This window comes from Hydra vulgaris, chromosome 14, assembly GCF_038396675.1.
Source record: "Hydra vulgaris chromosome 14, alternate assembly HydraT2T_AEP".
Classification (NCBI taxonomy): Eukaryota; Metazoa; Cnidaria; class Hydrozoa; order Anthoathecata; family Hydridae; genus Hydra; species Hydra vulgaris.
The window spans coordinates 31,340,344-31,368,221 of record NC_088933.1 but is presented as its reverse complement, the minus strand read 5'-3'; the positions used below and the strand labels follow the sequence as shown (position 1 = coordinate 31,368,221).

Below are 27,878 nucleotides of genomic sequence, written 5' to 3'. Positions count from 1 at the left end.
TGCTTTTACTTTATCAAATATTTCATTTTAGTTATTTGGTTAACTTAAATCCAGTAAACTCTTTTTATGTAATCAGTGAACTAGTGAAGTTGTCAAAATCTCTCAAGAACCTTTTTTCCCCCTGGTTAGTAAATAATAAACTATAATCTTTTCAAAGGTAAAAATAGATAACTTACTGGTAGAATTATACATATATATCTAAATTCCCTCAGAAAAAAAAACGAATATTTTTCAATAACTTTCTAGAACAATTTCAGTGACCTTCGTATTAATTTCAAAACAACGTCCAAAAAAAACATCTAAATTAAATAACGTCCTTCCAATACAAACTGACGACATGAAAAAAATCTACCTTCAAAATGTTTTGTAATAATTTTTTATCTTTGTTTAAAAAAAATAAAAAATAAAAAATACAACTAAACAAACTTTGTTTGAAATGAAGTCAAGTGCAAAAAAGCTAGGCTTTTAATAAACAGAACGTCATTTTTTAAAAGCCATTAGAAAGGCTTTAAGTGATATTGGTTTAATGTTGATTTATCACATCTGTGAGATAAAGAAGTAATTGTCAGTTGAAGTATTCAACGATGCTTGTCGCTTGTTTCAGTAATTTGATGACAAATTTTGTTGGTTTATTTTAAGCTTAGCATTTAATCCATAATAATTGTCATTGTTTTGTAAAAGGTTTGACATTAAAAAAAAAAAAACGTTACAAAAACGATGAGTTAAGAAAATCTTTACGTCATAAGTTTAGAAAAACTTTAAAATAAAATAATTTAAAATTTTTGAGTTGTTTGAAAAGCATAGCTAAAAGGTATGCAGAACCAAATCGATTTTATATTATTTTTTAATATTCATTTTCTATCAGCATTTTAAGAATGTTTACCCTCAACAAACGGTTTCTGGAGTTAAAACTCGTGAACAACTCTTTTGGGTTTCCAAAAGCAAGAATACAAAGATAGAGGAACCTAAGAATTAAAAGAAACAATAAAAACACAAAAATCTTAATTAGTTAATTATTCTTACAAATTATAATATTAAAACATATAATCTAAAATAATACTTCTTCTAAAATATATGCAAAAATAATATTCCTTCAAGATAATCACTAATAAGTGATTATCTTGAAAGAATATCATCTTTAAATAAATCCTTCAAGAAAATCACTACATATAAATAATATATTTAACCTACCTCGTAATTTTACTTAGCGTTAAAAACTATAGCGTTAATCGCATAAAATGGACTCCCTAATTCTAAGCTTTTCTCTGTTAAATTCTAAACAGTTAATCATTTTAAACTGATAAATAATTTACAGAAAGAAAAAAAGAAACAATTTATCAATGGAATTTTAAAAAAGTTTTGCAACGTTATTCAGAATTGAATTGATATTGTTGCAGTTTCCATAGAATAACTGAATTTTAATATTTACATTTAAGTTGGTTTTAGACACTTTAATTACTTAATTTATAATTTCATTTAAATTTGATTGGTTAATTAAATTTCATTATTTATAAGAGTTTATCACTAAGCCTTGTTTGTGAAAATAGTATAGACTTAAAAAAAAGAAACGGGGAATTGGTGTAGGTGGTATGTAAAGGGGTCAGTGGTATGTAAAGAGGTCAGTAGTATAAATTTTTACTCCACTAGTCATTGTCACTAGTCTCTTTCCCAGAAAAATTTATTTAAAATGAAGATAAATGTTTATTATTTACATAACACATTATTATATAATATATAATGTATTATAAAAATGATTTACATAATATGTAATCTTTATGTATATATATTTCTTGTGTTCGTGTGTATGTGACTGAACTCCTCCTAAACGACTAGACCAATTTTGATGAAATTTTGTGTGTGTTTTCAAGGGAATTCGAGAATGGCTTATTTTCACAATTTGGTCCATTGGAAAATGTTTTATATACATATATATATATATATATATATATATATATATATATATATATATGTATATATATATATATATATATATATATATATATATATATATATATATATATATATATAAAAAGGTGGAGGAGGGGGGGGGGGTCAAAAACGAACAAAAGTTTCGTGACATAATTTATGGACAACCCATATAGATAACGTGTGTATATATATATATATATATATATATATATATATATATATATATATATATATATATATATATATATATATATATATATATATATATATATATAAAAGAAATATATATAGAAATATATATAGATATATATATAAATCTCTCTATATATAAAAAGCAATGTTTGAATGTTTGATGTTAGCTATAGGCGTAAACACCTATGGACCAATCAATACCAAACTTGGCACAGGCACTAAGTAGGCCTAAGCGGTGGTTTGGGCCACCATCGGCCCCTCCTAACCCTATCCCTAACAAACCCACGCATGTAGCGTTAATACTTGATGGCGATGGAGGTACAAAGCTCATCTCCTTGGTTACATCATTATCAACTTTTATAACTTTACAACTTTTAAAAATAATAGCTAATATTTTAATTTCATAGTTTGAATAATTTTTTTTTTTTTAGTGTCCCGCTTGCTTTTTCAAGGTGTGTATATAAAGTAATGATGATAATGATGATGATGATGACGATTATGATGATAAAAGTAATCGCGACGCAGTGTTTAGAGCTTGCTTCAGAATTGAGAAGACTATTGTATTTACCATTATTGTGAAACCTGTAAAAGGATTGGAGTGTGAACTTTTTAGTTAAGTTCTTTTCCGCGATTCTCTGTGACAATACCGGACGGTTAGGAGTCTGCTTGAGGTCGGCTTTAACAAAATTTATAAAAACTAGTGTTAAAAATATGATTAAAAAACAAGTAGTTACGGACGTACCGTAGTTAGTGAAACATTAAAGACATCGTTATTTTAATTTAAGTAATTTTTTAAGACATTAAGTAAAAATAATAAGGATATGCAAATAAAATATAGCTTGCCGAATATCGGCTTGACTTTGAAAGTTAATCCGTAGATCACGTGATTACAAAAAGAAAAAAATTCATATTAAACGTCCAATACAAAATTTCTGGAATAAATTAAAATAAACACGAATAACGCTTTGAATATATTATCATTCCATTCTTAATTTAATTAAGAAAACATTTATAGAGATTTGATATAAAACATATCGTAACATTTTGTTACTAATTTTTTAAATCAGCTTTGTTTTTTAAAGGTTTAATAAATAATGTACATTTGTAAGTAAATTTACTAAAATATTATATGACGTTATTCTAAATACTCTATGATATTACTTCTAGCAAGCAAATACATTATAATATATCTCCTAGCAAGAAAATATTCTATGATATTTCCTCTTATAACTAAATACTTTATGATGATTTCTCTCAAAAATAAATTCTTGTTTGTAATAGAATAAAAAAAATAAAAAATAATCATTAATTAGCAAATTGTAACTTTTAATAGTTATTTGCTATAAAGGTTAGCCGCTAAACAACGTAGCAGCAACGTAGCTTCAGAAAGCCCTTATTAGTATTTTTTATGAAATTTCAGGGTATATTCCAGGAGTTTGTTGGCACAGCATCTTGGGGTTAAAAGAAAAAGTTATTTTGGTGCGAATTCATCATTGTGTGAAACAGCTTTATTGTAAACAAACGAATTTAAAGAGAAAGCATCCACTGTCTTTAAGTTTGCTAAAATATGTTCAATAACAAAATATGTTCAACCTTTTCAAAATTTGTTTGCATATTTCAAATTTACGTCTTTGAATTTGATTAGTTACATTCAATCAAGCTCCAAAATTTGTGGATACTATTAGCCATGGCCATGGCACATGAACCATTAGCCATGACTCAGATTAAGTTGGTTTGTAATTTTTAATTGCTATATGCTATAATTTCATATATATTTTCAATAGGAGCGTTTGAATATATTTAATATCAAAATTTTCTAAATTTATTTGGATATTTGAAATTAAATGTTGCTATAATAATGTTTTATATAAAAAAAAATCTATACCCTATATTCTTATAGTATATCCATTAAGCAATATTTTTTGTTCTTAACCATGGGTGTAAATCTGTTTATTTTGTGGTTGCAATATTATATAAGAATGGTATGAATAACAAACTTTTGTATGTTATGCTAATGCGGAAAACAGTTTTTTAAAAAACTGTTTAAAAAAAAAATCATGTCTGGTCTGGGAACGCCCAAAAAATCATACTTCCCCAACCCAACGCGTTTGAGAAAGGTTAAAGATTAAAAATACCCAGCAAGCACACAACGTTGAAACAACGTTGAAATAACGTTGATCGGCGTTGATCAACGTTATTTCAACGTTGTTTCAACGTTGTGTGCTTGCTGGGTATATGTTTTTAAAGACTAAAGTAGATTGAAATTTATTCATAAGTTTTAAACTTGATTAAAATATACATTTAAAAGTTTTATAACCTTTTACGATTTGCAATCCAAATTTGAGGTGACGTTAACTTGACAAAAGTGTAACTCTTAAACGCTAAAATATCCTTAAAATTAAAAAAAAAAAATTACTTTGTTGATAAAAATTTATCTAGTTAAAGCTTTTAAAAAACTACTTTTGGTTATTACATATTTTCTTATCAACTGAACTAGGGTCTAAATTTTGAAATTTTCTTTGTTCTAATACTTATTCCACATTACAATGAACATACTAAAATTTGATGTTCACGCTACTTCTGCATGTTATCTTGACCACCCAAAGACATATTTACGCCCATGATGATAAGACACCCACGCTCTTGATAAAAACTCTTAATTATAAACAAAAAACACTCAAAAGAATAGCGAGTTTACAAAACAAACATTATTGTAAAATATCTTATAATCAAAATCTATTTAATTATTTATACAACATGAATCTTGGAAATTTTGATTTATAATTAATTCATAGTATGGCGACAAGCAATAATATTATACTAAACCACGTATTGGCGTTTTCAAAAGTTTATTAAAAACAAAACAAAAAAAACATGTGATAACTGGGTTACAACATTTTTAACGAGAAAATACCGTTTTACTTGTTAAAATCATTTTGAAAATTGTTTTAAAATGAGCACGGTGCATCAATGATTGTTGATATAATAACAGCATCTATTTTATTTCATTAAACGCGTTGTCCTTTCAGTTGTTTTATTGATGTTATTTAGGCAAAGACGCTTTTTTTGAAAAAAATCAAACGGCTCAACTATGTAAAATTAAGCTAATAAAGCGGCAACGGTATCAAAGCTTGCCGCACTTGCTTAAATTTATTTAATAAGGCATTTAATCGCATACGATATGAATGCGATTAAATACCTATATTTACTTCTTTTATTTTTTTTTAACAACCACTTTTAAATGATGTCGGTAATATCAAGGCTTATTTATGCTTTGAATACGACACAATATATAGTATTGATTTCAAAAAATGCAATATTGAAATTTTATTTGCAAATTGCGCATAAAATTTTAATAGAGCATTTTTATACTGCACATTTCAATAATTAAATTTGAAAGAGGCAAGTTTTTAAAAAACTCAGATGATAAATATATTTGTCGATTAATCGAAAAAGTCATTTCCTTATCTTTTAATTAATAAATATTTTTTATCTTAATAATAATAACTTTTTTGTGGATTTTATAGAATAAATAATAAGTATTAAATTCACAAAAATGTCATATAAAAAAAAAGTTGTTAGAATATAAAGTATAATAAAATAGTTTTAACATTATTTATTTATCCTGATTACTAATAAAAAATATCGATCATCTCAACATCACCAACTATCAATTGAACCCGTCATTTCGAAAAGGACATAAGTCCAAAACTTTTAACAGTTAGTTTATGAGTTTGAATTAAAAATTTCTGTATGATTTGTGTTTTTTCTATAAAAAATAAAAAATACATAAGTTATATACGTTCTTTATTTATCTACTTCTATGTTTAATTTCTTTAGCAGCCTAGACATTATTTTAATAAAAATCATATTTTTGTTGATTTTGGAAAGTTTTAGTAAATGGGCTTGTTCCTTTTTGAAATGACAGGTTCAATTACCTGAACATCACCAACTGTCGATCATTTAAACATCACTAACTATCAATCATCTCATCGATAGATAATCGATAATCTATCTATTAGTCATCTAAACATCACCAAAAAATCTCTATAATTGACAAAAATCTTTTTTTAAATAACTAAATTTTAATTTAATATATATATATATATATATATATATATATATATATATATATATATATATATATATATATATATATATATATATATATATATATACATATATATATTGTGTCGATAAATTAGTACATTTTTGACCGCATAAAATATTTTTCTTTAAAAAAATGGGCATTAAACTCTCAGAAGTCAAACTTGCTATTAATGAACTCAAAACGTATCTTTGTATAACTTTTTACGCCGGTCAAGAACTTATTTTCAAAACTAAATTTGCTATAACCAGTAAAATGTTATCTGTTAAAAGGTTAATTATTTGATTAAAGAAATTAATCAAATAATTAACGATTAATCAATGTTGTCGAAATATTTTCATATTTTAGTCGTAGACGAACCTGACACGTGTTTCCTATCCGGCCAAACTTTTTTTTTTCTTTTTTTTTCATTTATTTAGCCGTACAAATATTTAGAAGTTCCGTGATATAAAATATATATAAAGATGGCAAGGACGTGAAGAAGACAGGTTTGTCTTATCACCAAGTCCCTTGTTTTTTATGTAAATACTTTTTAACTAAAATTAAAAATTAAAAATGAGAGAAGAAAGCAAAATGTTTCGAAAAAGTTTATATAAAATGCAAAATAGTTTAAATGAGTCTTTCAAAGTTATTTTTAATAAAAGTTAATGAAGTAATTTAATCACAATAACATGAAGGTTAACCTACGGTTATGCAATGCTCTATATATTCAAATTTTAAAGTTACATATACAAATAAGAAAAATTCTTTGAACTTATTTGAATCGAAAACGTTTAATTTGCTTACGAGCTTATTTGTCACGAAATGTCGGTGTTTATCGCCATGTCAGAAGAGTTTAGCGCAAATTACTTTAACAGTTTTATCCAGATACAAAGTTTAACATTTTATTAAAAGAATGCTTTAGTTAACAGCATGCAAAACATTACAACTCTTGCAAAAACGCACATAGTTGCTGGTTTTTAAAATACCAGTTTTTTTTTTACTAGACACCAGTTGATCAGTTAACATCAAGTTAATCAGACAAAATTGCAAAGTGTTAAAACGTTTGAAACATCATCATTCTAGACTGAGCTTTTTTAATCTCAACTAACAAAATCTAAACACTAATATCACCATCGCTATCACTATCACCACCAGCACTAAAAACTACGCCATCTCAGCCGCAGCTTTAACCACTGTCACCACCAGCACTAAAAACTACCCCATCTCAGCCGCAATACCAACAACATCTAGATCTGATGCTATACGTTGTATTGCATTAGTTCCAAAGTCAATTTAAAGTAAACTTGCTTATATCTAGTCTTCAATATTATAAAAAATCCAGCTATTCAATTAAAGTTTCAAAATTTGCAATTGATTGCAGCAGCCTAGCAACAAATTTACCATATAGTTTATAAACAGTGCCAGTTTGTAATACCAAAACAGTGCCAGTTTGTAATACCAAAACAGTGCCAGTTTGTAATACCAAAACAGTACCAGTTTGTAATACCAAAACAGTGCCAGTTTGTAATACCAAAACAGTACCAGTTTGTAATACCAAAACAGTGCCAGTTTGTTGTAAATAACTATTTTTTTTTTGTATACATTAACATTTTTAGAATAATTCTAAGTATAAATCCAATATCTTTTTAATAAATTTTTTAATTGTGGAACTATAGTGGTAGTAAAAGATGAATGGGTTTTTATATATCCGGCAACCAATAAAATTTGTGCGGTTTTTATTTATTGTCTACTTCTGTAAATTATATTCAGTAAACAGGATATTGTGGTGGGAATATTTTGTTATAAAGTTAAATCTTATATCAACTAGTATCATTTAGTGTATTAAATAAGTTTGACTATTTCGAATTAAGGCTTAAATTTTTTAGTAGAGTATGGCCGTGTCGCAATAATTCGTGCTTGTATACTTTATAATTTGAAACTTAGTGCTGATGCTTGTTCTATGATATGCTGCTTTTTATGATATGTTCCTTTTGGAGGTAAAATTCTGGAAGATAAACCTCGTTTCGAAAAATTATTAACGATTAACAACGACAATACCCACCTGGCATTCGAGCAAAATTCAAGTGAGACATGCCAGACCTTTGCCTTACGATTTAATGCAAGTGATGAAAAACTTCCTATACAATTGCATACATTTGCATTCATTTTCATACATTTGTTTGAAAAACGATGGAAGTTAAGCGAAAGGGTACCACATTATTCTCTTGGCAAGAGCCTAATTATTTAACTTGACCAGATATTAGTGAAAAAAACCACAACTACGTAAACTTTTATGAAGATAGTATTAAACGATACAGTTTTGTGAAATTTTTGATTCAAGGGGTAAAATTAAAAAATTCTGAGCAAAATAAAATGTAGGGGAGGGTGGGGCACCATGACACACTTTTGGTTTTTGCTTTGTAACAATTTTTTTAATTCGCCTTTTTTTTTTTAACTTATAAATTACCAAAATATAACGAATTAAACTTGTGAGACTATTTAAAGTAAAATTAAAAATTTGTTTCAAGGTACCCCACTCATGGGGTACCTTGATACACTCTATGAGCATCATTAAAAAAGTAAATAAAAAGTATATAACATAGAGAAAAGGCAGATTTTTACTTGAAATATGAAAAATTATTAATTATAACCCAAATAATGCATCAAATGGTCCAAATCATATTTCAAAAGACCAGGTAATATATCGTTTTAAGTATCATTCTTAAGCGTCAATAAATAATGGCTTTGTATCGGAACGAGATCTCCTTGTATTATATGTACATAAACCTTTTAAAAATTGACTATAAATATTAAAGAAATAGTTTTACATTTGTTTAGGACACAATGGTACTATTCTACAGTTTTAGGGCCCCCTCAATTGCTGTATCAAGTTATCCCACACTTTCTAATTGAAAACGATCGCTTTATTTTTAATATTAACTTGTTATTTCAATGATGTTACCGGTAGACACATTGAATAAGGTACCTTAAAACTTATGAATTTTAAAAACTAATAAATTACTTTGTTATCAAAAAAACAAAAATTTCGACCCCATGCAGACCTAATGATGTCAAATGATATAAACTTTTTTTCAAAACATAGCTCAAGTAGTAACTGTTTCACTGTATGAAATTGATTGTCACAACTCTTAAGATGTCTCCACAATTACAATATTTCATGATGCCCATGTATCATGGTGCCCCACTCTCCCTTACTATATAAAGACACACTTAGAAAACATAACATTCTTCTGACTATTTTTTTTATTTTTACAAAAAAGTAAAAATAAAAAAAAAAGTCAGAAGAATAAATTTTCAGCAATATTTCAAAATATTTAATATGCAAAAATAATTGTACTACTTAAAATCATTATTTTAAAACTAAACTTTTTTATTTCACTATATTGCATTGTAAAAATAATATTTATACCATATTAAACAGAAGAAAAAAAAAGATTCGTAATACTTAAAGATAATTTTTATCTAAATCAAATATAATAAAGAAAGGTAAATGCTCAATATAAAAATTGTTTTAAAAGTGGTTCTTCGAATTTATGTGCAAATTTATACCATAAATAAAAAAAAATAACAAGTATGCAAAAAAAAAGAAGTAACAAAAAGACATGTTTTGAAAGAAAAAGGTAAAATTTCAAACACATTAGTGCGTCAATATCGTATATTTGCTTTCAAATTAAATTTTCGATAGCTACAAAAATCTTTAATTTCATCTTAATTTTGTTTTTTTTTGTTTTAATATCGTAAGTATCTCGTTTATAGCTTTAACTTTTATTATAATTCATGATTTTATAAACAATTTTTTAACTTTTACTTGTTATCAAGATGACATCCAATTTTGTTATAAAAATTTTCTACAAATAGAAAATTTAAATTTTCATTTTGAGGATATTCTTATTGTTAGGACCAATCTAGATATAAATATCTACAACAAATCTAGAAGGTAAAATGTCGAAGGTTGTACATCCGTCATACGGGCAGTACTTTCTTTTTTTGTTTTGTATTGTGGACACAGTTTGTCGGCTCTACCTTTGTCGCCACAGTTTATGGTCTCTAGGTCTATAGTCACTGTTTATCGTCTCTAGGTTTGTTATCACAGTATGTTTTTGCGCTTCTCTCAGCGCGCAGGAAAGAGCAAAAAAAAAAAAAAATTTAACAGAAAGAACTTATTGGATAAAAGTTTATTTATATGAAATTTATTTTTTTGTCATTTGAAATTTTATTTATTTGCAATTTTAATTATTATTAGGCTTTGCAGCTGCAAAGACTAATAATAAAAAAATCTAGCTCATTCTCAGTTTAAAAGAACGGATCAGGGGGTATTCTGCAATGCACAAGATTTACCTATAATAATTAAATAATTTAAAATCCTTTTGATAGCTTAAAAAAATTAGCTAAACTCATATTAAACAAATGTATATATATATATATACAAAAAAGTATGTTTTGGAACCCAAAGATCTAATGCTAGCCTTTGAAAATCGTACTTAATTATTGTGTTATTGTCGTCATCCCATCAAGTTTTTCAATCGATATAGTACAATAATGCCTCAACCACCTTGATAAGTACAAAGTGCTCGTTAAGGTAGTTGAGGCACCAATGAATATAAGTACTGGTTTACGACTGGTGTAATTCCCGATTTGTGGAAAAAATCGGGAATTACACCAAAATAGAATGCTAGGGCGACTCAAAAAAGTTTTTTCGTCCCACAAATAATTTCAAACAGTAAAGCCAAGTATATTTTGAGAGGACATAACCAAAAAAATAGAACGCCAGCTAGTACAAAATTGTGAAAAACTTTTTTACAAATAGCGTTGTTGTACCATGGAATGTGCTTTCCAATGCACCAGTGAACGCTCCATCAATCAATCATCAATTAATTTCGAAGACAGCAAAGCAAAGTAACTTTTAGAGTTTGCTGCTTTGTCTGTAGTGTCTGTAGTGTTTTTATTTTCGTTAACATAGAGGGGCCTGGTGAAGCAACTATTCATCAAGCTATAAATAGATTCATTGTATTTGTTTATTTTTATCACTGAATGAAAGAAAAAATATATATATCTGCGGCTTCAATATTTTAAGTTTTATTTACCGTAAATAAGACCAAAAAATCCCTATTGTTTCAGAATTCATCTGACCCAATGATCAGGTAAATTATGCTGGAGCGTTTGATGAAAAGGGCACTCTTGGTTCTTTTAATACATAAAAACTAAACCATGAGTATTCCAATTAAGCCTTAATTATTTAAATAAAGCTTTAATAATCTAAATAAATCGAAGTTATTAGAATAAAAATTTAAAACCTTAGTGAATTTAGTAATTTAAAAAAAAAAAGTTTTTTTTTAATTTAAATAACAGGCTTATTGGTATCAAATGCAGTTAAAGTCAAAATTAAAACTTACAATGCAAAGCTGATGATCTTAAAGAAAGAAGTTTCGTGCTTTAAACAAAAATCCTTTCTCTTTAAGAATTTTTGAAGTAGAAGGTTTTATTCCAATACAAAAAGAAAAAGAAGAGTATATTACTTCAAAGTATAACTATAAACACGATTGCTTTATTTTTATATATATATATATATTTTTGTGTATATATATTTATATATCTATCTATGAGTCAGAGTCTATCCATCGCAGTATGATAGAATAGTTCTTTTTATATTTTATTTGTCTTTTTATATATACACACACAAATTAGTAATTATGAATTAGTTATTAACTTATTACTGCTCTGTTCTTTGAGAAGATTGAGCACTTTTTGTAGAATGCTCTAAAAACCTGATATATATATGTGTATGTATGTATGTATATATATATATATATATATATATATATATATATATATATATATATATATATATATATATATATATATGTTAAATAAATAATTTTCCTGTGACCTTATAATCATTATAATCGTGTAAAAAGTTATAATCTACTTATGTGATAAAGCGTGTACACGAAATAAATGTGAAAGAATAAGCACGTCATTTTTTTTCAGTGGTTGTATTTTAAGAATAACCCAAGTCTTTCACTAAGGGAACGCGCAAAAATATATGGATTTTTTCATAGTTTTGTAGCAAAAGTTAGAAACAAACATGGTTTTCATTCTTTCAAAGCACAAAAAGTGCCCAACCGTTCTGAAACTCAACAAAAAAGTGCAAGAATCCGCGCTAGGAATTTTTATGACACAAATTTTGATGAAACTTATATCAAGTACGATCATCAACAAATTCAACAACAGACCTGTGTTCTGGCCTGATTTAGCTTCAATTCATTATTGTAAACTATGGAATGGTATAAAAAGAATAATGTGAAATTTGTGCCTAAAACAGAAAATCCTCCAAACTGCCCAGAATTGAGAGGTATTGAAAAGTACTGGGCTATTATTGAAAGAAAAATGAAAAAAAAAAAAAGTTTTGCAGAAACATTAAAGATATTAAAATATCATTTAAAAAAGCATCAAATAGTTTTGATTCTTATTCTGAGCGCAAGCTTATGGGTACCACTAAAGCAAAAGCTCGAAATTTTATTAGATCCCCACAGGAATAGTTAATTTTTTTTTAATGTTTGATCTTCTTATATTATAGTATTAAAATTATTACTTGGTTTGAAATAAAAATTGAGTAGTACTTTTTTTAGTTATTTTTCTACTTTCACATTTTTTTTGTATACACGCTTTAACAGTACAGGATCACAGGATCAGCTTTATAATTGATATTTGTCTCGATATCCAAAAATCTAGAGATCATAGGTATGGTAATGTTGAAACAACATCTGGAAAATTAAAAGGTGTACTATCTAGAATTAGATTTATAAATTTAAAAGGTCATTTTTTTCATTGTGTGTGCCATGAACTTAATTTATGTAATAAAATCATGGAATGTTTAAAGTATTGAAACATACATACTATCTCATTGAGTTCATTTTTTCTGGTCAAGCAAAATTAATTGATACATGCTAGATTAATTGAAGCTAGATGGGTTTAAAAACATAGAGGTCTAGATGTTTGTCACTCAATTGAAGAAGTCAAATGAAGATATAAAACTATAGAATTTATATATGTTCCAAAGCTTTGTTTTTTAGTTTGACAAACTTATCTTTTATTGTAAGTTTAGTTTTTTTAGTCAATTAACAGAAGATTAATTGATATAGGTTTTTACCTAATATCAATTACTCTTCGTTTATTGACTTGACTTTATTATGATTATTGCATTATATTTTATCTTATACTTGAGTACATATTTCGTATAACATTGCTGTTTTTTTACATTTTTTAAAAATAGTTTATATTTATAATCACTTTTGGAGAGAGCTTTATAAAAACCCTCTTTCTAGTAGATTTTGTATTGGAGCTTTCTATTGATAGAAATATTTTAACCTAAGTTTTTGAAGAAATTCTCTACCCAGTTAATGTTGAGATATTCAACTTTCTCCTTGAAAAATATTTTTATAATACTATGTCTTAGTATTTGACAAGATTTATTTTTTATTTGGCGATGTATTTTTATTAGCACTTGTTTATATTAGATTAAATTTTAAGGCTTCCCCTCCCATCTCTCTTCTTCCATTTCGCCTCCGTTTATAAAAACATTAGTAACATTCTTGTTTGCTGTATATTGTTCCGCTTCCTTTAACTTGTATTCCTTAAATACAATTGTTAAGTCTAACAAAAGTTAAAAGTAATTCTTTCTATACAATATTCCTGACATAATACAACCTTGTCTTACTTACAAAGGACAACCTTATCTTACTCACATTAAAATATTCATTTTTTTTCTGATTATATATTATTTATTTCAATCTTCGCGTTATATTCAAAATAAACAGCTTTGACTAAAAATATAAAAATTTTTCCGAACCCAAAATGTTTTTTCAAACAAAATTATCAACTTAGCCTATTAGAACCTGATTGCGGTTTTTCTTCCTCTAGCTAATTCGTACGGAGGCTACGTACCAAGATCCGTTCAGAAGACATGTTAAACCCCCTAAAGTGCATCATAACCCGATACCACGGAACAAGTGTTCAGTAAAATGGAGAAGTAATGTGTTAGAAAGATTGCTTAGAGAAAATATAAGAAACACAAAAACTACTTTCAGACTAAAAAGTTTCATTATTTGTTTTTTTCCTTTAAAACATATTGATTAAAAATTGCAGTTTTATTGTTTTGTAATTAATTTTATTGTTATTTATTTAATATATTAATAATTTATTGTAAATTGATTATACTGTAATTAATTTTATTGTAATTTATTTATTATATATTACAATATAATTAAATGTTTATTTATAAAAACGTACGTTTTTTATAACTAAATTTTAAACGAATGTAATTTATATACGAATTATTTAAAAATAGCAAAACTAAATTTTAAACGAATGTAATTTATATACGAATTATTTAAAATAGCAATTATTCACAACTTATGGTTGTTATTATTTAAATATATAATTTTATTGTTTAAAGTTTAAAGGAAGAAAAATTTTATTGTTTAAAGTTTAAAGGAAGAACCTGAAGAAAATGAAAAATGGTTTGCAAAACATTTAAAACTTTATATACAAACAAAAAAAGTAAATAAAATTTCATAATTTTTATTTTAACATTTGAAAGATGTTTATGTAAATGTGACTCATAATTTTATACAAATGATAATAATCTTAATGAAAATAATAATATTTGTATTTCTTAATTAGCATTTTTTGTGAAAATATTTTGCAAGTTAATTCTTTTGAGAAAAGTTAATAAATATTGTTTAATATCAAAGGAAAAAAGTTAAATGTAAATTTAACATAGTTGTTTGCTTTGTTAGTCCTTTTATTGGAACAGTCCTTATCGTTTTATTTTGGCCGCTTCTATTGTGGTTTTATTTATGACGGTAACTTGACATCTATAAGTTTATAAAGTTTATAGCTGATGCATGTAGTTTTACAGAAAAGCGCATTCTTTTTTTTCTTTTACATTTTCTTGTTTTTTATACTTTTTTTAATGACTAATGTTTTGTTAAGTCGACGCTACTGTCAAGATGGGGTTTTATTTTGAAACACTGCAGTAGGTAAAGGACGAAGCAATAGTACAATAAACTTTTAATAATTGTTAAAACAATTGATTTGGAAACGTTAGTTTGAAAGCAATCTTCAAAAACACGATTTTTATAGTAAACAAAACATAATAGAGTAAAGCAGTGTAAAATGAAATATGATATAATGAAATAATTTTAACAATCGTTATTCTTTTGCATTTAATTATTTATTGAAACAACTTAGTGCAAATGTTTTAGAAAATTTCTTTATAAATAAGATTATATAAGATTTAAATTTTTTTTTTCTCCTGATGAATTCTTATATTTTTGTGCAATGTACGATGTATATCAGAAGATAGTTTAGCTCAAAATGATGTTTTGAATTTCAAAAAAATTTCATACCAATATCAAAAGATATCAAACTGATTTAAAAAGAAATATCAGAGAGTACTGCTACATTTATATCTGTCCAACGCAAACCCGATGTAGCAAGCACTTCACTAGAATATGTTAGGGACTTAAGTAAAATTTGTAAAATATTATGTGTAAAATCCAACAAAGTTTCTTAAACTTATAAACAACATTAATAAAATGGTAAATAAAGGTCTTGTAAGTTGTTTTGTTGATGGTACAATAAAAATTAATTTATGCGCAGTAATCTATTTGCATCTTTTTGTACTTAAAAGACAATAAAAAGCATGGGACTGCTTTAAGCTACTTTATTTTTATGTTGTCGTTGAAAGAAATTATTTTATTGTATTTTTAAACAATAAATAATGTTATCCCAATTATTACATTTTTTTTATTTGCACAGTAGACGTTACGTCATTACGGCGTTAATCGTTTTTTTTTTGACAAGGTAAACTAAAAACCTGTTCCTCCTAATACTGACAAGCTATTGTCACTGTAAACCAAGAAGGAAAAAAAAATATTTTGAATTTAAGAGTTTTAATTAATGGACTAGAGTATTTTTGAAAAGATTGGTTATTTTTTTTTAATTTATATATGCATTCATGTATTTTATAAACAAAAAATTTGTTTATAAAATACATGAACAAAGCACGTAATAAAATCTAAGCAAAAGATTAATCCAAACAAAAGATATTAATATATAATAAAATTTAATACTTTTTTAAAAAGAAATAAAACAAAAATTAGAAAACGCAAAGAAATATGTCATAAAATTTTACAAAAAATATATACAATTTAAAACTGCGATAATACGTTTCTTAAGAGCTATATATATTAAGATGTCATCTAATAAAAATTTCTAAAGATATTAAATTTACTTTTCTGAAGATCTAAAAAATTCCATCGCGGTTAAAATATAACATGATAAATGATATCAATGGTGCAACGATTGCATGATTAGAAAAAACTTAAGACCGATTCACTAAGATATTTGGAAAGAAAAATGATATGTTAAAAATCATATTGAGATGCTATAAACTCCACGGCAGTTTTAACAATCTTCCTGCACGTATAATGGAATCAAAAGCTTCATCACGTCCCATCATTGCGGCAAACACATAAGGCTAAAATAATAATTTTTATTAAAGAGATAAAACTTTTAAGAGATTATTTTCAAAATCTAACTTAAAACAGATTGCATAAAAAATAAACAAATTAAATTTTAAAACCTTGGATATGTTAGTAACTTCAAGTTCAATAGCCATTCCAGGTCCAGGTATAAATGATATTGGCTTTGTCTATCCAAAAAAATACTTGAGCATAATATTTGCATTTAATTTAAATATAATAAATAATGTAGTTACAAGTGAGCTTAATTGGTATGTGGTGGATTTGTAGTTAATCAGTTAATCGATCGTGTGTGTGTGTGTATATATAACTTTAAAAAAACATCAAGCAGCTACTCTTAGTACTAATAACTTTTTATTAATACTCTTAGGTGTTGCTATACCATTATTTCACATCATTTGAATCAGCTCGGTTATTACTTAAAACAAATTGTAAGGGTTTCTTATGATTTGACTCCGAATTAGCCAAAGTAGCATTTAGACATTTGTACCTTTTTGATATTCAAAAAGCGTACTAAAAGCTTGCTTAACTTTTTAATGGTTTCCCTATAGCTTCATTAAAGTGGTTTTTTTCCTATTACTTATTTTGGTAAGCATAAAAATAAGCCATTTAGAAATGCTTTTAGACATACTGACTGTTGTCTAAATTCAGTGTTGAATCTTCTCTCCTCAACTTTTCTTTCTGCAGCAGTTGGCTCCCAATAAATTCTTAGCGGCAAAAGGTGGCAGTTTCAGAATGTCTTGGAGACCGACACCAATAGGGAGGTGAATGCCATTGGTGGAGTTATGGAGGAAAAATGCTGGAAAATTATGGAGGAAAAATGATTTGGAGGCAAGTATTTCTGCCAAATTGGAGGCAGACATACTTGCCTACCGCCAGCGGATGTAATGATAAACAATTTCTTGATTGTTTTCAAGTCAATGAGCAATTTAAATATTAATTGGGAACAAATGTTAAAAATTTGACATCAAAGTTCTGTATTATATGATTTATTAAAAAAAGTTTTGACTATTTAATTAAAGTAACAATTTTGTTGGAATGGTTGTTTATCAATTAAATGCAAATAAAATCAAAAAGATTTTTTGAATAAATTAGTAGCTGCATATTTAAAATGAATGATAAAAATTGAAAAATTTATTTCTATGCCTTTGGTAAAAAAAAAAAAGATTTATAATAAATAATTAAATTGTCAGTTTATGATCAAAATTTAATATTTTGTCGCCCATTTGTCACGCTAAAACTATCATTTTATGACCATAACATAAATTCTTATTCTTATTCATTAGATAATGTGAAAACAATTAAAAAATACAACGTCTTTTAATATTTATTAAAAGATAGTTAAATTAATTTTGATGTCGGCTTGAATTCAATTTTTCTAATATTAAAAATTTTTATGAAAATTAAACTTCTAATCTATGTAATTAAAAAAAAAAATGCATTTTTATCAGGCTAAGACATAGCAAGTTGAGGCTAAGTCATAGCAAGTGGAGGACTTTAGTCAGGCTAAGTCATAGCAAGTCTATGGAGATTTTTTCACATAAATAAATTCTGATGTAGTATGAGATATTTACTACTACGTACTTAACGAATATTAAATTTTTATTCCCCAGTAAAAAAATTTTATATCATATTTACTTATAAAAATCTTAAATTTTTTTTTTTAAAGTATTACATTTTTACTGCCATGATATTTTTACTCCCCACATAAAATTATAATTTGCAACCATGTTGTATTTTCTCAGTACTATTGACTCAATAGTATTGATTAAATACAACCTGATCACAAAAAAGATTTTTGCAATCATGTTGAAACAAGCCACAATCTTTGAATGTTTAAATGTGTTGACTAAATAATTGATATACTGAAAATATTTTAATATAATGTTTACAGTGTCATATTTACAATTACTTACAGTTATAAGTGCGTAAGATTTTAAACTAATATTAAATGATAGTTAAGAGTATAATGATTATGTCATTATTGTGATTATATGCATAACTCAATTTAAAAAAATAACCACTTTTCTATGAAATTGTTTACAAAGGTTTAAGTTTTATGTAGATTAAGATGCTAAATGGATCAGTTATATAAACTTTATGCTGAAACAACTTTTATATTAGCAATCTTTTACTTCTGATGAAAGTCTAAGCTGTTCAGTTCAAAATATAACAAATGAATTTATATTCTCTGGCAAATAACTGGGAGAATCTTAATAAACAGAAGGGTCAGCTATAGAGAGATTAAGTGTAAAATCTAATTAAAAAAAAGGAATCTTCTTAAACGGGTCAAAATATTGAACATTTAGAAAAAAAAAAGAAAAAAAAGAACAGCTGCAGTATTTTTAAACAGGGAAAATGGTATAAGATATGGGGCAACAGTTAGACACCACCTTTAGCGAAAATATAAAAATAACAAAATCATTTCTATTGAGGTCATCTTTGGATTACACTGATAAACAAATAAAATTTTATTGTGCATATCTTGTTAACTAGGTGGTTTTTTAAAACAAATTAAATATGCTGATTTCAAATATGCAAACCATTTTTCACCATCACGTCAAGTTGTAAAGATATTTGGGTTCAAATCTTTAGTATTTAAGGTAAAGTCCCTAGTATTGTTATTCAAAAGTTATTCAAAAGTATGTCAACTTGGGTCTCAAAAGAAGCGTATTTTCATAGAGATTTTAGAAAAGATAAATATTTTTACTTAAAATTTATTGACAAAAAAAATTATGTGAAAAAATGCTAAAGACTTTTAAAAAAATTTTAACAAAATGTTTCTCAGCAATAATACAAAAAGTACTAATTTTTATTACAAACAAATACCATTTTAAAAATCTCTATGAAAATACGCTTCTTTTGAGATCCAGGTTGAAACACTTTTGAATAACTTTTTTTTCGACAATATTAGGGACTTTACCTTAAATACTAAAGATTTGAACCCAAATATCTTTACAACTTGACGTGATGGTGAAAAATGGTTTGCATATTTAAAATCAGCATATTTAATTTGTTTTAAAAAACCACCTAGTTAACAAGATTTGCACAATAAAATTTTATTTGTTTATCAGTGTTATCTATTTTCAGATAATCCAAACTTTTATATTAGCATTATTTAAGGTCTGATGACGATCTGAGCTATTCAGTTTAAAATATAAAAATAGATTAATACTCTTACCAGCCAAGTAAATGGGGGATTCCTAATAAATGAGATGTTCAGATTTAAAAAAAAAGTAAACAAAAACAACAAACTTTTAACAAGAAAATTTTCCAAACATTTTGAATGGCTGCAGCAAATAAAATTAATATTAAATAAAATTAATCAGAAACGATTCTGAATTAAAGATGGTGTGGCTCCTTGAACGTCACAAAGTTTATCTTATGAGGTAGCATTTCCATTTTTCTTATAACTGTTGTTTATTGAAAATTATACTTATTTATTGTTTTTATACAAGTTTCATATAATAAGCAAATCAATGCATACTTATAGATTTTTAAGATTTTAAAATTTGAGAAATCTTTTGTATGGTTTTGCCTTTGACACACAGTGCAATGACAAAAAATGTGTTATCTAAGCACTATAGCCATAGTCTTAGTGTATTGTATATACACTGACTGACATAAATAATAGGCACAGTGGAGTAAACATATATTGACTAAGGGTATATATAAAAACAATGCCTGTAGGCATTTTATAGTTTGGCATTTTATAGTTGTAGGCATTTTATAGTTTGGAAAGGTAAAAGAAATTAAAAAACCTACTCTCAAAAAGGATTTAGGTATTTATATATCCAAGGATTTGAAATGGAAAAGACAAGTAAGGAATGCTGCCAGTAAAGCAAACAATATGCTTGCAATATTAAATAATACTTTTAGGTATGAAGATAAATACCTCATGAAAATGCTTTATTGCACATACATTAGACTTCATTTGGAGTTTGCGATTCAAGCTTGGAATCCCTATTATAAAAAAGATATCAAAGAACTTGAAAAAGCTCAAAAAAGAGCAACTAAATTGATACCAGAATTAAGACATCTGGGATATAATCAAAGACTAAAAATACTAGATTTAACAACTTCAGAAGTTCGAAGACTAAGAGGTGACCTTATACAACAATATAAATTATATAAAGGTTTTGAATATGAAGTAAGTTCAGATACAAATGCATTCAATCAATACACCAGGTCCAGCATCCAATATTAGAGGTTATAAACATCGTATTAAATCAGAGTTTGTTAAAATTGTTAAAAGTAGACAACACTTCTTTACAAACAGGGTTGTCTTTGGATGAAATAATTTACCAGAATTGGTAGTGGAGTCTACATCAGTCAAGGAGTTTAAATCCAGACTTAAACTGATCGACTTGCAGATATTGAACAAGAAAAACAGGTTACAGTTAAATTTTTAGACAACTATTGTGTTGGCTGTCATAGATATTTCCTGGCGCTCTCATTTGAATTATTAATTATTATATTATTATTAATTTGTTGCTAAAACAATTAAAATTTTTGAATACTTAATTTAAACCTTTTGAAACTTTTTCAACGTATTATCATTTTTAAATTTTTAAAAGTTTTACACTTTTAATCTTTTAAAACTTATAATTGCTTTAAACGTTTAGAAGTAGAGAATCAATACTTTTTAGCATTTTATAGATTGTGAACTTTATTTTGTTGTTGTTGTTATAATTTGTCAAAAAAATTAGCGAAATACAATGAGGTCACAAACTTTTAAAAAAATACTAAATAATATTATTTTACAATATCTAATTACTAAAAATAAGAATATAAGGTTATTGTCAATAATAAAACAAATAAAAAATTTGGATTTGACTTGCTCAAAAAAACTTTGATCAAAATCAAACAATTCAATTATAAATAAAACAAAACTTTGATGTTAAACTTTTAACATTTGTTCCTAATTAATTTAAAATTGCTCGTTAACTTAATCATCTTTGCAATGACATCGCAAATGGAGGAAGTGTTTGTTTAATGGTAAAAAGTAGAAAAAAAAAGTTTTATGAAAAAGAAATGAATGAAGAATGCCGATATATATAATTATGAATGAAGAAGAATATTAAAAATATTTTTGGGAAAAAAAAAAAAAAAATGTATAAACAAGAATAGAGGTTTTAAATCAATAAAAATAAAAAACAAGAAAAAAACTAAAACAAAAAAAACAAAGTTAGAAGAAAAAAGTCTTTGTAAATGGAATTTTATAAAAAAGAACTAAAATTTTTCTACTTTATGGAAAGAAAAGAAAAAGAACAATTTTGATTAATTTTGTACAGTTTATATGTCGTGTATTTATGTATATAAAAAATGTTGAATGTATTTATTTTTTTGCATTTTTCTCTGTCAATTTAACTGTTTTTGCTTTTTCTATATCTTATATTTAGTTTTTTAACTAATCTATGTAATGCATAATATAGGCTTTAATATTGTATGTAGTAGTGTATGTATATAATTTTTTAATTTAAATTTGCCTTTATTTTGCTTTTTTACGAAATTTTTTACGAAACTATTTTTCTACCAAAATTTTTTTCTCTCACTCTATCATTCTGAACTTATGTCATTAAAATTTTTGTTTTCTCTTACATTTTTTTCTCACTCAACTTTATCTTCATTTCATCTCTCTTTTTTTCATTTTTCTTAGCCTTACTCCTTTAATATTTTTCTTCTGATTATTGTTCCTATTACTTCTTTTTTTTATTACTTGTATTAATGTAGTTTATTTTCTTTACTATTTCCTTGTCTTAAAATTTTTTTATTTTATTTGTTCATTTTATTAAGCTGTCACTCCATTGACTAGTTTTTAACTATATGAGTGACACTGAACCTAACTTTGTAAATTATAATTAAATTTGTAATTTTTGATTTTATGGTTAAATAAAAATGGAAAAAACATACGTGAAATTATTTTTTATTACATCCACGGCCAGGAGACAAACATTTCCACTTTTAATATGGCGGCTGCAGCCAACTGGAAGGTAGAAGCCACTAATGGCAGTCTTCAAATCATTTTGCATTTAAAATTTTTTTCTGGAGGCAGCCACCAATGGCTTCCGTCTACCTATTGGCGTTGGTCTCCAAAAAATTTGGCCTAAAAAAAAACTCAACTTGCGACCGCCAATAATTGGGTGGAAGCCACTGGTGGCAGAAAGCAGAATATTTTGCTGCTAAAAATATATTGGAAGACCACTGACAACAACTTTCCCATCCCTAAAAAGTCAGCCTTTCTGCAGAATGTTACTTCTAAATTCTATACTTCTTAACTCATACCTTCAATTTTTGATTCACATTTATAAAACTGAATTTTAATTGATTCTTGAACTTTTCTTTCAAAATTTTACGTCCTATTTTTAACCTTTTTACCTGCTCTCGTCTTGTACTGCATAAACATTTGCTTTTATGATTTTTACATTTTTCTCCTTGAACATATATTTGGTGTTACTTTATTTTTGTTGCTGTTTTCATTTTTATTTTGCCAATGTAATTTTATTTACATAGGCTTCAATTAGAAATGCACGGGAATAGATATTTAAATAGATTTAAAATGTTTTGATTGAGGAAAGATCAAAAATTTATATATACTTATATCTATTATCTATCTCTTATATCTAGTAATATTTATATATTATACATAATATATCTTTTTTACAAAATGTATAAGACATATACTGTATATAATGTAATAAGACACATACATATACCAAAATCACTTTGTGATTTTAGTATATGTATAGATCTCATACATTTATACAGTTTATGATTGTTTGTTTTGCTATTAACAAAATCCAGAAAAGACATGCATAAAAGCTACTGTTTTAAATTACTATCAAGAAACATTCTAGTTGCTTGTTGTTGTAGTCAAATAAAAATAAAAAATCTTAAAAACTATTTATATAAAACATTAATTCAAGAAGATTTGTTTAAAAAATTACTAAAAATTCTCTATAAAAAAAGTTTGCTATATTTAAGATTCATCTCATCAAAAAATTGAAAATCTTGCATAATAAAATCCAAAAGTACAAGCAAAAACTCCTTGAATTCTTAAATATGTTGTTTTAAATCTATAAAAAACTAAAACACCTGAAAATACCAGCTTCTAGAACTAGTACCTAGGTACTACAAATAGGGCCCAAATTTGTACTAACTATATAAACTTACTGTACTTGGACATTGTTTTAGTAACTGATTTTCTGTGTTAAAACTAGAGTACTGCAAAAAACAAAGGGTTCACAAGATTTATGCTAAAAATAATTCTAATTTTGATCAAAGACAACCATTTAAACAAATAAATATTGATATATACTTTTTTGATAAAAAAGAAGGCTTTGTCAGAATTGAGCATAAAAAGTAACAGACATGATTTGACAGTAAACTGGCAAAACAAAGGTTATTAATAAGGACCCTACTCTTATTTAAAATTAAAACCTATAAAAATTGATGAAAAATTGATGATTTACCAAATAATAATAATATGAAAGTTAATATCCATGCGACCCAATACTATCTTTTTGTATGGTATAGTTAAAGTGCACAAGCCAAGAACCCTATATATCATACCCTATATATATCTTATACACTAAGTAGTTTCAACAACTTTAAAAATAACGCAATTGAAAGTGCTTCATTCTTATGCACTACAAGAATTAGAATCATATTTGAGTTATGTATATGATATCCACACATGATTTTGTAATAGAGATAATGTCATTCATTGTCAATAAATATTAAACAGCTAACATCATTGATACTAAAGTGACCAACAATCAAAAAATTAATTATGATTTCAATATATACCGATAAGAACCATTAACAAACATGTATATATATATATATATATATATATATATATATATATATATATATATATATATATATATATATATATATATATGTATGTATATATAATATATATGTATATATTAGCAGAAAATCACCAGAAAAATTTTTTTCATTTTTGAAAAAATAAAAAAAATATTTGTTAAGTGATTTTCTATATATAATTGCTCTGTTCTTTTAAGAACATTGAGCACGCTATTGTGTAGAATACATGACTGCAAAAAAAAAAAAAAGTACGGTTTAACTTTGAGATGGTCATTCCAAAACATTGATGTTATTTATGTCAATGTATACATTCGTTTTCTTAGCGGTATGTTTTGGATTGTTATCCTGCTGGAGTATGAAATCGCTTCCCATTCTCAATTTTTAAGTATATGGTTGCAAGTTAGCTTTGAGAATTTCACAATACATTGAAACATCCATTTTGCCATCAATAAATGTATATTTCCCCACTTCTTTTCAACTCATACTACCCCAAACCATCACATTTCCTCCTTCATGCATTACACTACCTCTCAAGCAACTCAATTTATAAGCTTCTCCTTTTTTTCACCACACTTTTTAGACTCCATCCGATGAGACGAGATTGCATTTTGACTCATCCGACCACATAATTTTTTTCCAATATGCTATCAGCATTTTTAAGTACTTCGATGCAAATTCCAATCAATGTTTCATTTGTTTAGAAGTTAAAAAAAGTTTATTTCAAACCACTCTACCTCTATATCCTTGTTCTCTTATACAATTTCTGATTGTTTGAGGTGTCACTGTGATGCTATTATCTTCTTGAATTTTTAAAACTAATTTAGCTGCCGAAAAAAATCTATTTTTCTTCACATTAATGATGACATTAATGATATTTCGATCAATTGCACTAGTCACCTTGCATTTTCGTCTTCTACCAGCCACATTAGCAACGGTTCCAATCAGATTATGCTTCTTAACAATTGAGAAAATGAAGTTATGCTTCGACAAAAATAACATCAGTATTTTGGAATGGCCATCTCAAAGTCTGACTCTTGATCTCAAAGACTTGAATCCAATAGAAAATTGGTGGTATATTTTGGATAGAAAAATTGGCGAACCAGCATTTAGACGCAAAGACAACTTGAAAGAACCTATAATGAGGACATGGGATAATATAACAACAGAAAAGACCCAAAATTTGATCAACTCAATGCCAAATCATCTAGATGAGACTGTCAAGGTTAAAGAAGGCCCCACTCAATACTAATTTCCATTGATTTGATCAATTTGACATTATTTTTAAACTGTACGATTATTTTTTTTGCAGTCAACTTTATGCATCATTAGATGAATTGTGCAAAATTCAAAAGGTTTGAAAAGCAATTATTCACCAATACACAAATAAATTCTTTAAAAAATACTTGATAAGATATCTAAAAAAAACTTTTAAATATTTTAACAGACAACTCATTTTTATTATGCAATCTTTAAAATTATGATTTTTTTTAAGTGTACCATTATTTTTTTTTGCATACTCTCTCTCTCTTTCTCTCTCTTTCTTTATGTATATATATATGTTCCCAAGAAAGATCCGAAGTAAGAGTTAATCCTAGAAGACGAAGGGTAGATGACTCATTGAGTACAATACTGTTCATAAATATATGATCTAGATTGTTGTAATAACAATTATCTGAAAAAAATTGAGTTTTATCTGAGTTAAAGTTTATCAGCCACTGAAAACCCCATGCTGTAGCAGAAGTGAGATCCTTTTTAAGCTCAAATGCCTCCTCTAAGAAATCAGAGTGTTGGCTTCTTATCAAGACAAGAATAAACAATAGTATCATTAGCGTGAGAATTTTTGGGAGATCATTAATGTAAAATAAAATAATTATAGGGCCAATATAGAACCTAATGAGCCAGTAGTTAGACAAGTAAGATCCCTCTCCAGAATTTTTGAAAATAGGCATAACAGGTTGTGCTTTACAGCAGGCTGGAAAACAAGAATCTGATAAGCACTTGTTAAATAGCTTGAAAGTATAGATGGCAGCTCTGAAAAACACTTCTGAAAAATATAACAGGTATGTTGTCTGGACCACAAGCTGTAGAAGAATCTAAGTTGGTCTAAGTAAGAGACTAAGTAAGTCTAAGTCACTTTAGCTTCCGTATCTAAAGTGGAAACCACTTTAGATACAGAAGCTAAAGTGATACAAATGTCAAGCAATGGATTAACCTATTTGTTGGCTATATCAGGTAGAATGTGGTTAGTAGAATCAGGAAATAAAATTTATGAAAATTTCTTAGCAAACAATTCAGTTTGATCAACAAGTCATGCAAGAGGGAAAGAATAACAGATTTATCTTATTATAAACACTGTTAAAGATTCTCTGGAGCCTAGTTTTTGAAATGAAATATAAGATTTTGTGACTTGAGAATAGCAGGCTTTTGGCATTAGACAAAACTTTTTTACAATGCTAACTTTTACATAGTCTATGGCCCGTAGCAATGTAGCCTTTTAAATGCCTATATATAAAAAATATATATATATAAAATATATAACATATTACGCTAATTTTAGTAATGTTTAAACAAAAGTTGCAAAAGTAAAAAAAACAAACAATTTAATAATCAAAAAACTTTAATTCAAATAAAATTATTAAACAAAAATTCATTAAATTGACCATAAGTCGTTATTATATTAAAAAGATTCTATTGTATTATAGAAAAGAGTTATATAACCTACATGTTTATATGTTTATACACACAAACACACACACACATATAACTTATATAGTATATGATATAATCTATGATACCTTTTTAACAGCAACAATATCTGAAAGTTTTATTGAAATATTCTTCTTTGTGTGAAATTGATTTCTTTCAAAACAAATGTAACTAAAAGATCAGTATGCATTTACAAATCAGAAGCTTTTTTTTGACTTCTTTATTTACAATAATTACTTGGCTGTCTTACTTGGGTGTTAAATATAATCTGCCATGTTTCATGCTAGAGAGAGGACTGTCTTTATCCATTAACGTACAACGTCGCCCATCAATCCAATCTATATAATAACTATATATGTTTATTTAAGGCTTTTGGTTTTGGTTTTGTAGGTTTGTAGAGGTTTTGTAAAGTTAAAACAATTCTATAAATATAATATCAAAATAGATAATAGTAATAAATAAAATAATAATAATAATAAATAAAAATCATTATAACAATATTAATCAAATCTTCTCTATTATACCTCCCTCCTGGCCTCTGGAAATTATTACAAATA

At 26.3% G+C, this 27,878-nt stretch overlaps 2 protein-coding genes and 1 long non-coding RNA gene across 4 annotated transcripts in view; 1 reads left to right on the top strand and 2 right to left on the bottom strand.

The window, feature by feature from the left end:
- LOC100211215 (cAMP-dependent protein kinase type II regulatory subunit) overlaps nt 1-1,286 on the bottom strand; it is a 40,241-nt gene extending 38,955 nt beyond the window's left edge. The window contains exons 1-2 of one of the 2 annotated variants that reach the window (XM_065818289.1): nt 1,192-1,286; nt 884-965 (exon numbers count right to left, since the gene is read on the bottom strand). The gene's annotated coding sequence lies outside the window, so the exon portion shown is untranslated. Of the gene's footprint in view, nt 1-176; nt 209-883; nt 966-1,191 lie in introns of those variants that run through there. The other variant, XM_065818291.1, reaches the window with a different exon arrangement.
- Nucleotides 1-3,910, top strand: part of LOC136091211 (uncharacterized) — a 42,183-nt gene extending 38,273 nt beyond the window's left edge. Inside the window, exons 3-4 of the long non-coding RNA XR_010643785.1 lie at nt 2,553-3,225; nt 3,542-3,910. This is a non-coding gene — a long non-coding RNA (uncharacterized LOC136091211). The remainder of the gene's footprint in view (nt 1-2,552; nt 3,226-3,541) is intronic.
- Nucleotides 3,911-16,347: 12,437 nt separating this feature from the next.
- LOC100200952 (GRAM domain-containing protein 4) overlaps nt 16,348-27,878 on the bottom strand; it is a 44,662-nt gene continuing 33,131 nt past the window's right edge. Inside the window, exons 15-18 of the mRNA XM_065818287.1 lie at nt 27,572-27,659; nt 27,411-27,492; nt 16,881-16,949; nt 16,348-16,775 (exon numbers count right to left, since the gene is read on the bottom strand). Coding sequence (XP_065674359.1) covers nt 16,683-16,775; nt 16,881-16,949; nt 27,411-27,492; nt 27,572-27,659 — 332 coding nt within the window. The 3' untranslated portion in view covers nt 16,348-16,682. The remainder of the gene's footprint in view (nt 16,776-16,880; nt 16,950-27,410; nt 27,493-27,571; nt 27,660-27,878) is intronic.